Consider the following 10658-nt stretch of genomic DNA (forward strand, 5'->3'; position numbering starts at 1 on the left):
AGTGCAATGTGTCTAAGTAAGCTAATTATATAGGTAATGTCCCAAACTGGACCCATATCCAAGAAAGCATAACCAGAAGCTGGGATGCTTCACACAGAGCTTATGGAGTCCCCTGACCATTAGCCTTCTGGTGAAATGGCAGAGTCGTGACTTATCTATAGGACTTGGGGCTTTTATCAGCAGAAGGTAAAACAGAAACATTTTGAAAATTGTCTGGCCACTATTTATTTCTTCATTATTCTTCTCAAGGCACCTATAACCTCTTTGTTCCTCAAGCTGTAAATAAAAGGATTTAGCAGAGGAATTATTATTGTGTAAAATAAAGAATAAATTTTATCATGATCTTCAGTGTAGCCAGACCCAGGACGCACATACATGAAGAAGAGAGTGCCATAGAACAAAGAGACAGAGAGCAGATGGGCGCTGCACGTGGAGAAGGCTCTGCTCCTGCCCTTTTCAGACTTCTTTTTCAGGATGGCAAAGAGGACACGGGTATAAGACACCATGATGGTTGTAAAAGTGAAGACTTGTACGAAGGCCGAAAAGACTAACACCAGAAGTGTATTAACTGTAGGATCAGTGCAAGAAATTTTGAAAAGTTGTATAATTTCACAGTAGAAACAATGTATTTCATTGGACCTGCAGAAAGTTAATCTAAATAACAAACCCACATGAATTGCTGAATGTAGAAAACCAATAAAATATGAAACGCCAATGAACTGAGTACAGAGGTTATTGGACATCATGACTGGATAAAGCAAAGGGTTGCAAATGGCTACATAGCGGTCATAGGCCATCACTACCAGGAGGAAGCACTCTGTGGTGGCACTGGAACCAAAAACGTAAAACTGAGCCAGACAGTCAGAAAGAGATATCGCATGATTCTTGGATAAAAAATTTACAAGCATCCTGGGAGTTACAGAGGATGAAGTACAGGCATCTGCAAAGGCCAAACTGCCGAGGAATAAGTACATGGGGTTGTGAAGGTGGGTGTCCTTCCAGATGAGAACAACCAGACCAAGGTTGCCCACCATGGTGACGAGATAGATGACCAAGAACACCAGGAACAGGGGGACCTGCAGCCCTGGAAGATCTGTAAGTCCCATGAGAACAAACTCCGTCACCTGTGTCTTATTTTCTTCTGCCATAGAAGAAAATGACCTGGCCAGTCAGTAAAATAAAAGAATTAAGTGTGGAAACAGTCACAAAAAATCATAAAAAGCAGTGTAGTTTTTGTGTAACTAATATATTTGTAAGAGATCCTCTCATTTAATTAGTAATTTTGTTTATTTTTACCTTTGTCTACTTTTATATACATTCAGAAATTTCCATAATAAAAATGATAATTGATTATTCACCTAAAGTAACAAGTAAACTTAATGAAAATCCTTTTCAATCTAACAGAGGTTTTAAGAACTGTATATGGATAATAGAAATGAAGTTTATAGCACTGGGTTTTCTGGAATAAGAGTAGAGGTAGAAATGAGGGAAGTACAAGAGAGAGAAAGAGAGAAATCAAAGTAAGAGTTCTGGGGTGCCTGGGTAGCTCACTCAGGTGGTGCAACTCGTAATTTCAGCTCAGATTATGATCTCATGGTTGGTGGGTTCGAGCCCCACGTCAGGCTCTGAGCTGACAGTGCGGAGCCTGCTTGGGACTTTCTCTCTCTGCACCACTCTCTCTCTCTTTGTCAAAATAAATAAATAAACAAACAAACAAAAAGAGTTCTGTGAGAACAGCAACATACATATTATGATCTCTTTCACGTGAAATTATGTAATTTATTTATTTGTGCATATATCTATATACACCAATGTACATACATAAAAAGATGAGTGAAAGAATAGTCTCCAGCATGTTAATGGAGAAAGGAAACAAGAATGATGATTATTCTATTGTTTTCTTTTTCAAGGAGATGTTTTGGCACTGAAAATTACATTGTAAAATTAAGATCTAATCATCTCTAAATTTTTGTACAGAAATAGCCTTCATGGAAATTAGCATTTTCTTTTGGAAATTGTCAGTGGGAGCCAACCATTGGCCATTGAGAGTAGATATGATTTTTTTTTATATATTCCAAAGTTATCTGTAATTGTATAAGATAGGGATTCAAATAGAACAACAGAGTTTTTTAGACTTTTTTTGCAATTTTAGTAATTTTTTTTATTAAATTTATTTCTGCATACTTATTGTTTAGTCACTGTTGTGAATATAACATTTGATGTCTGCATGAAGTAATGACATTGATTTTTTTCATGATTGGTAGTCTCTGAAAGAACTCTAAAAAAGAGTTTTCCAGTGAATATAGATCCCTTTAGATTACCATAAAAAGAAAAATAAATACATTCAGGTATACAGATTATATTATTTTCCTGTATGAAAAAAACATTTTAATAATTTTATAGTCATATTTCTCAATACTGATGGAACATAAAATTTTTTTACCATGAGAATATATTAGAAAAACTGAGTTTGTCTAATGTAGAACTAGGACTAAAGAGCCTTTAGATTTTGAGATATTATTCTATCTTCACTAAAAACATGAGTTTAAGAATTTTTACTTTTGAATATATACTCGCAAGGAACCCTAATATGTACAACACAGGCAAAAATATTAATTGAAAATTAAGAACTTAAGAGATTTTTGCCCTGCATAACCTGGCCCAACTTTCTTTATAACCTCAAATAACCAAATGTTTGTCATTCCTAGTTTTAGTTCCTACAGTGTGTAATTTGGCCAAGAATTAGTAATCTCTGTGAATTTTGTCTCAAGAGGTATGTGATAAGTAATACAAGGAGATTTTTGAGGTTATTACCAGTGATTTCATGAGACTTTTGAGGTTACTACTCATGATTTCATGAAATTAAAGAATTTTTGTTATACTCAGACACAAAACTTAAGCCAGAATTTCTCATTCTGAAAAAATTACAAACAAGTTAAATTTGAGCTTATAGCTTATGTCTCAATTAAGAAAACTTCACAAGATGAAATGAACCCTGAATTTTTATCACTATTATCGAGTTTCTCTATTTTTTATTTTTCTATTAATCAAAGTTTATTCTTTAAAAACTCCCCAAATGTGTTATCTACAGAGTAAAAATTCTAACTGAAAATACATGTTCAGACAGACATTTGCTTCTGTCTAGATTTTCATTGCTGATTTAAAAAGGCAAAAAGCCTGTCTAGGATTTTTATTTCTTACTTAGATGTTTGTTATTATACAGACATATTACAACATTATATTAAGGAAGTTTATGAAAATCTCTGCACTCTCACCTACTTCCTGTAAATCATGGGAAATTGGAAATGTCCCGGTTTTCTTGAAGTAACACAAAAGGTACAGAAATGAAGCAGTATTATTTATGCATTGATTTTCCTTGGAAACTCCAAACTGGAGGGAGATAGCGTTTCTTCCTTCTATCTGCAAATCTGTTCTTTAAAAAAATCTGAAATTCCCTTAATGCTTCCAAAGGATTCCCAGTAGAATGAAGTCAAAGTTGTTCTAGTGGGCCTTGTGAGCTAATCATCAAATTATCTATACACAACTAGTTACAACAATTAAAGCACACATTGTGTCTTAGGGTTCACTGTAGGGCTATATTTATAAAACGTCACTGAATGGAGTTTGAATAAGCTTGTTTTCCTTCCTCTTATGTCTTTTAATGATCCTGCTATCCAACTCCCTACTTGTCCACTTGGAAATCCCAAAGGTATATTAGAATTAACATGTCCAGATCTAAAATTAAGATCTTTCTCTAGTCCACTCCCAAACCTGGTATTCTTCCAATGTTCCCTGTCTCGGGGAATAGGGTCACCAAATAAGTATTTGTGCACACCGTAAACATATTCGTGAAACTAGCCTCTCCCTCAATTCCATGTTTTTGATGATGGCCTCTAGATTTTATGTACTAGAGATGTCTTAAAACCAACAATTTCTATTTGTACAGTTAATCCTAAAATCCATGATGCATTCATCTCTTGCCTGGGCTTATTAAGTGACCTCATAACTACACTATCTGCATCTGCTAACACTGGCTTCCAGTCCATTTTCCACACTGACACCAGATTGATTTTTATAATGTGTACACCATTTCACTATCATCCATTACACACACACTCTCCCCACTTGACATGTATAAATAACTCATTCTACATTGACTAACAACTAAAATTGTTAACCCTAAATATCCATGCCCCTACACTGGGAGAGTAGACCCAATAACTAACTGTATACAATTGAAAAGGTGTTTGTTTGTTTTTTTGCATTGTATATCTATCTATCTATAGATAGATAGATAGATAGATAGATAGATATAATATATAGTAACACTAATTACACTTACAAATAATAGCCAATATTTTAGTGGATCGACATAATAGAAGTTTAGTTCTCCTTTATGGTAAGTATGAAGCACATGGTCTTAATTGAAGGAATTGATGATTCAGAGTCCCATACTCTTTCCAACTTGTCACTCAAGCGTCTTCCAAACATGACTTCTTTCAGGGTTTGTGTTTTCATTTGGATAAAGCCAGAAGGGGAAAGCACAGGAGATTCCAAATGTGAGGTGCTTATGAGCCAGAAATGTAAGTGATACACATCACTTGCAAACCTAAACTCAATCACATTACTACAGTCAACTGAAGACAGAGGCTGTGTGTCTAGGATGAAAAGAAAATGGATTTGGTGATCACCTAACAGTTTCTTCCACTGATTCTACTACAGTTTCTGATTATCATTTACCTGTTTTACCCTTCTTCCCACATAGACAATACTTTCAGCATTTTCCCAAGGGAGTCAAACCCAATTCCCGTATAACCTATATTCTAAGAAAAAGCTAGGATCTCCAGTTGATAATCTGGGCTCTCTGTATCAAATCTAGCTATAGCTGTTCTTTGTCTAGGAACCAAGAATTTTTAAAATATATTATTTTGCCACGTGTTATAATTACACACTGCCAATATACAATTTTTGTAGGATTTATCTGCCATTTTATGGAGTGCATGAACTTTGGAAATGTATCCAGAGTATTTATCAACATGATAGTGTCAATGTAAATGAACCAGCTTGCTGTTCTACAAAATGTCCCCCAAATAAATTTTCCTTCTGTCTTCCCAACCCATTACATTCTCTTCTTAGTAAACTATACTCCACTCAAAAGACTCTTTTTGAGGGATCTACCCACTTGCGAGAAGACCTCTGTCCTTAATCTGATTTTCTGTGTTACAGACTGTGTTACAGACTGTCAAAGTTTGGCTAAGTAAACCTACATATTGGTTGAAAGTCTTTCCTCCTGTTAGGAAGCTGTCCCCGCCCCTGTATTTAACCTGTCTCTATTCCAGTGATCTCAGCTACATGGTCAGCAAGGCTACCCTTGTGTATGTCTAAATATAGGGTGGGTCAGAAATATCTGGAGATTAAGCAGTTGTCTCTGATAAGGTGTCAGAAAGTGTAGAATTTCACCCCAACCCCTATTTCTCTTGAGTGTTCTTCTCTCCCACATGTTCACTCCCACTCCCAAGTTGTAGCCCCATCTATGCCTCACCTGTCTGGCTTAAGTGGAAACAGTTGCTGGATGAGCTGATTGTTGGACGATTAGTATGCCTTCACTTGCTAATTTCGTCAGATTTTTCACATTGGCCTTGGCTTCTGCCTGACAAGCTTCAGGCTCTCTTTTAGACTTGGCTAGAGACTCTGGTCATGTCCTCCCACATCTGGTCTTCACAAATATGTCCCAGGCTACCTCTGTGAACTGAGTTATCACTGTTGGAATTGTGCTGTTCTCATGAAAAAGTGACACTCAAACATTCAGAGTCCAAGAAGGGGACTTAATTGTTTGGCTGTTAACTTGCTATCTCCCATTCTTTCTATCAGGAGGTCATGTTCTCAGCCTGGAGATGACCGAGGTCTGTAATTCTAGTCAATGATTTGTTGAACAATCCATGGAACAGGTATAGAAGATCCACCACTACATGGAAGAAAAGAAATTAATTTACATCTTTTTCATCTTTGTCTCTGAGTTGGCATATAAAAATATGGGGGGGGGGGAGGTAGCATGTGACATGTTACATGTTGGGAGTGGAAGGAAAGTCCCTAGGACCTTCGGTCCTACTAATATCCTCACACTCTTATAGACTGTTCATTTGTTCAGCTTTTGCAGCCGAAGTCAAGGCCTGTTGGAACTTGTGATCTGGTCTCTCTTGAATGGAACAGGGCTTGACTATCCTGAAAGGCTTTCTGACTCTCCTAACTCTCTTAGGGTGTCTATTATACCCTCTATCTACATGCCCTAGTCCATCCTTTAACATTACTTTTCAGGAGTGCGTCTCCCAGCCAGTTTCAGATACTCAGGAATTTCCAGGTGCTGGCCATGCAATGCAGTGAGGGGAAGCGGCCTCTAAGCTAAACATCAAGGCTCTCCTGCCTTCACACACTTCAGGATGAAGTTCATTTTGATGTAGCCAAATAAGGAAGGAGAAGAGCAAGAAATTTTTTTTTCCAGTGCCCTAACTGGCAATCTAGGAAGAAGTTCCTCTCTTCTAAGGCTGTCTGTGTGGTAGGCAAAATAATGGCCATCAAAGATATGAACGTGTAAATATGTTAGGTTGCATGGAAAGGGGTTATTAATCTTGCAGGTAGAGTTACATTTGCCCATAAACTGACCTTAAAATAGGGAGATTATTCCGCATTATCTGGAAAGGTCCAATGCAATCACAAAGGTCATTAAAGTGGAAGAGGGAGGCAGAAGAGCCAGAGTCTAAACTGTGACTACAGAAGACAGGCACCGAGAGATGCAACACTGCTGGCTTTGAAGGTGCAGGAAGGGGCCCATGAGTTAAAGGATGTAGGCAGCTTCTAGAAGCTGGAAAAGGGGAGGAAGTAAAGTCTCACCCAAAGCTTCCAAAAAGGAATTCACCCTGCCAACACCTTGATTTTCATTCAATGAGATTCATGTGAGACTTCTGCGTTACAGAGCTAATGTAATAAATCTGTATTGTTTTAAGCCACTATTCATGGTTATTTGTTAAAACAGCAATAGAAAACACACTACTCCATACTATCAATTTGCCCCCTGCCTTCCAAATCCCAGTCCTCTCCAGAGGGAGACATTAAAACCTGCAAGTCTGATTCTTCTTTCACTATTGCCATCTTCTGTCTTTCCCCTAACCTCCCAGGTCCACAAGAGGTGAGCTTGTCCCCTTTAATGACATGTCTTCTTTGTAACAAAGTAGCAAGTTTAAGACCCTCTAGTCATAGAAAAAAACAAAAAAAAATAAGAAAAACAAGAAGAGGTGAGTTCACCAAACCTGGAATATCTCTGGTGAAAAGGAAGTAAATAAATTTAGAAAGTCTCCTCTTAAAGAATCTCTAAAAAGTCAAGTACTAGCTTTTTCCAACTTTAAACACCATGAAAACAAACACAATAAAATGGGATATTTAAATTGCATAGCTTAACATTTGCAAAAAAAATTATCCCCATGGACCATGGAACTCGCTATGGCTGTTTCTCCAGGGGACCTGTGAAGATAGCAGTCCTGCTATGTATCAACCCATGCTGACAAAACCACAGAAGAATGTACCAATCTGCTGCTGGGTTACACCCCACCTTAGTGACAGCTCTGTTAGAAAAAATAAAGATGACAGAGAACATCTATACATTGACAGATAACCATGATACACAGCCAATACTTAAAAAGAAAAAAGTTTCGCCACTGGCCTTGACTGTGGAGAGGTGGAGACAGAAACTTAACAGATGCTTGGCACCCATAGAGAGAAGTGTGGTTCCAATGAGCCCATAGAGCAGAAGACAGAGCTTAGGTGCAGTGAGAGGAGCAGGTCTGAGGAAATAGAGCCCCAAACCCCAAACACACGGTAGTGAAGCCAGTGGGCCCCACCTCGGATTTTGTTGTTCAATGACTCAACAAATTGTTTCTATCCTCAAATCGAAATAATAGACCAGGTGTTAGAGGGATGTGTCATGTATATGGGGATATCTTTTCTTGTTTTTCACTAGGGTATTCGCAAGGCCATATGTAATAAAGTCAGGAGACCAAAGAGGCTGCAGGGCCAGATGGAAAACACAGGTAACATTTGTAAGGAAAAGATCAAGCACACTTGCTACTTCAGGTAGTTGTCAATTACAGGGGAAAAAAGTATTCAACTGGTATATCTGTTCTGGAAACAAGGTTCTCAGTGAGATTACTCAATAAATTAAAAAGAAATTTTTAAAGAACTCAGAGCTATTCACTATATTGCAGGAAAAGAGATTATTTTAAGTAATTAATTGCTTGATTTTCATATCTTTCATTGAATTCCATGCAAATGCAAGTTAATATTCAACATTGTAAACGTCCCAGATATATTACATTAAATGCCTCAAGAAGAATTAGTGTCGTATTTAGTCTAACAGTATTACGTTGGTGCACATAGCATTTGCATAGTTATAAACATCTATCAAAGATATATATATCTATAAAATCTTGAAAATTACTTAGTCAAGAATTATCTAGGAGGGCTTGAGCAGTGTTTAAAGAGGATTTACATATGCTAATTCTTCCTGTAAAAGAATATAAGTTCAAAAAGTTTTAAAATGTGTGTATCTGGAAGCACAAAAGCTCATTCAAATTACAAAGACATAGTAATTTGGAGATTTCTGTTTTATTTTTATCTTTGAGGATGGATTAAAAACAACAACAACACAAAGTAAATGGAGCCTGTCTTTACCATGCTCATTAATTATTTTGATGATCACAACTTATGATGAAGAAAAGTCTACTCTAAATGTTTTATTCATTCATTTAACGATTATAGATTAAGTCCCCACTACATGCAAAACCCAGGGACACATTATGCTTTATTTAAACAGAATGAGATTTAAGGAATAATGAAAGCTTTCCCCAAATATTTCTTTATCACTTTTCTCAATGCACCTAAAACTTCCTTGTTTCTTAGGCTATAAATAAAGGGGTTTAGCAGGGGGATTATAACCGTGTAGAACAATGAATACATTTTATCCTGATATTGATCTGGCCCAGACCCAGGACGCACATACATGAAGAAGAGAGTGCCATAGAACAAAGAGACAGAGAGCAGGTGGGCGCTGCACGTGGAGAAGGCTCTGCTCCTGCCCTTTTCAGACTTCTTTCTCAGGATGGCAAAGAGGACACGGGTATAAGACACCATGATGGTCGTAAAAGTAAAAGCTTGTATGCAAGCAGCAAAAATAAAAATCACCAATGCATTAAGAGATGGGTCAGTGCAAGAAATTGTATATAGTGACAAAATTTCACAGTAGAAATGAGGTATTATATTGGACTTGCAGAAGGTTAATCTAAACAATAATCCCACATGAATGACGGGATGCAGAAAACCAATCGCATATGACACACTTATCAACCAGGTACAGAGTCGGTTGGACATCACCACTGGATAAAGCAAGGGGTTGCATATGGCTGCGTAGCGGTCATAGGCCATCACTACCAAGAGGAAACACTCTGTGGTGGCACTGGAACCAAAAAAATAATACTGGGCCATGCACTCAAAGAGGGATATCACTTGACTTTTGTCTAAGATGCTGACAAACATCCTGGGAGTCACAGAGGATGAGGAACAAGCATCTGCAAAGGCCAAACTGCCAAGGAATAAGTACATGGGGGTGTGAAGATGAGGGTCCTTCCAGATGAGGAAAATCAGTCCGAGGTTGCCCAACATGGTGGTGAGATAGATGACTAAGAACGCCAGGAACAGGGGAACCTGCATCCCGGGACGATCTGTCAGTCCTGTGAGAACAAAGTCTGTCACCTGCGTCTTGTTTGCCTCCATCATATCCACTCAGGCTGTTTTCTGCAATAACAGAATAGATAAAGGAAAAAATGAACAAAGATCGTGAAAACTGGTATTGTATGACAAAGTCATATTCCTCTATTTCAGATGGCCCTTACTCAACAAATAGTAAAGCTTAGAGCTTCTCTTGTTTAAAACACACTAATGATAATAAATATAGATAATTTCAAGAAGTAAAGACTTGATAAAAAGGCTTTTAAAATATATATAGTATTACATGAAGGATGATAGAGACACTCGTTCAGGTTCAGATGTAGTTTCACCTTTTCTCAGGAACTCCTTCCTGTCTTTTTTATTGAATGAAAACCGAACTCTCTTTGGTATTGGTGATATATATCATTCTTTCCAAGATATTACTGTATAGACTAATAAGACAGTAAGTTACAATCCCATTTCAGCTGTTCTATGTCCATTACTATTACGTTACTTGATTGTATATTCATCAAAATCTCTTTAAATTCCTAACAGATCCTTTTGATTATACATTCTTCCAAGCCACTCCAAATTTCTAATGGAATCTTTAATTTCCCCAATAAATTGTCCAATGTGAACATATGCGTTCAGTCAATAAATATGTATTTAGTGCCTTCTACATTACAGCACTATCATTCTTAGCTCAGTCACACATAGATCTTCTAATTCTGGTGCTGCACTCAAGATGCTAAAATAATCACTCTTTCAAGACTAGAGAAGAAACAAAAACACTAGCCAGCTTATTTGCACATTTGGAATAGATCCAAGAGCTCCCATTCAACATGCCAAGGTAGACAATTATGTGGTTAACCAAGAATGTTTTTAATATTTCAGAGGCTCATAAT

At 37.2% G+C, this 10658-nt stretch overlaps 2 protein-coding genes across 2 annotated transcripts; both read right to left on the minus strand.

Moving 5' to 3' along the window:
• Window positions 1–224: 224 nt before the first annotated feature.
• LOC125175338 (olfactory receptor 5AC1-like) lies at window positions 225–1148 on the minus strand. The gene has a single exon (XM_047875803.1). It carries the CDS (start codon window positions 1146–1148, stop codon window positions 225–227), a length of 924 nt encoding a protein of 307 aa, XP_047731759.1.
• A 7723-nt stretch (window positions 1149–8871) lies between these two features.
• LOC125174509 (olfactory receptor 5AC1-like) lies at window positions 8872–9822 on the minus strand. Its single transcript, XM_047874024.1, has one exon. The coding sequence runs from the start codon at window positions 9820–9822 to the stop codon at window positions 8872–8874; it is 951 nt and encodes a 316-aa protein (XP_047729980.1).
• Window positions 9823–10658: the final 836 nt, after the last annotated feature.

This window comes from Prionailurus viverrinus, chromosome C2, assembly GCF_022837055.1.
Source record: "Prionailurus viverrinus isolate Anna chromosome C2, UM_Priviv_1.0, whole genome shotgun sequence".
In the NCBI taxonomy this organism is placed as follows: domain Eukaryota; kingdom Metazoa; phylum Chordata; class Mammalia; order Carnivora; family Felidae; genus Prionailurus; species Prionailurus viverrinus.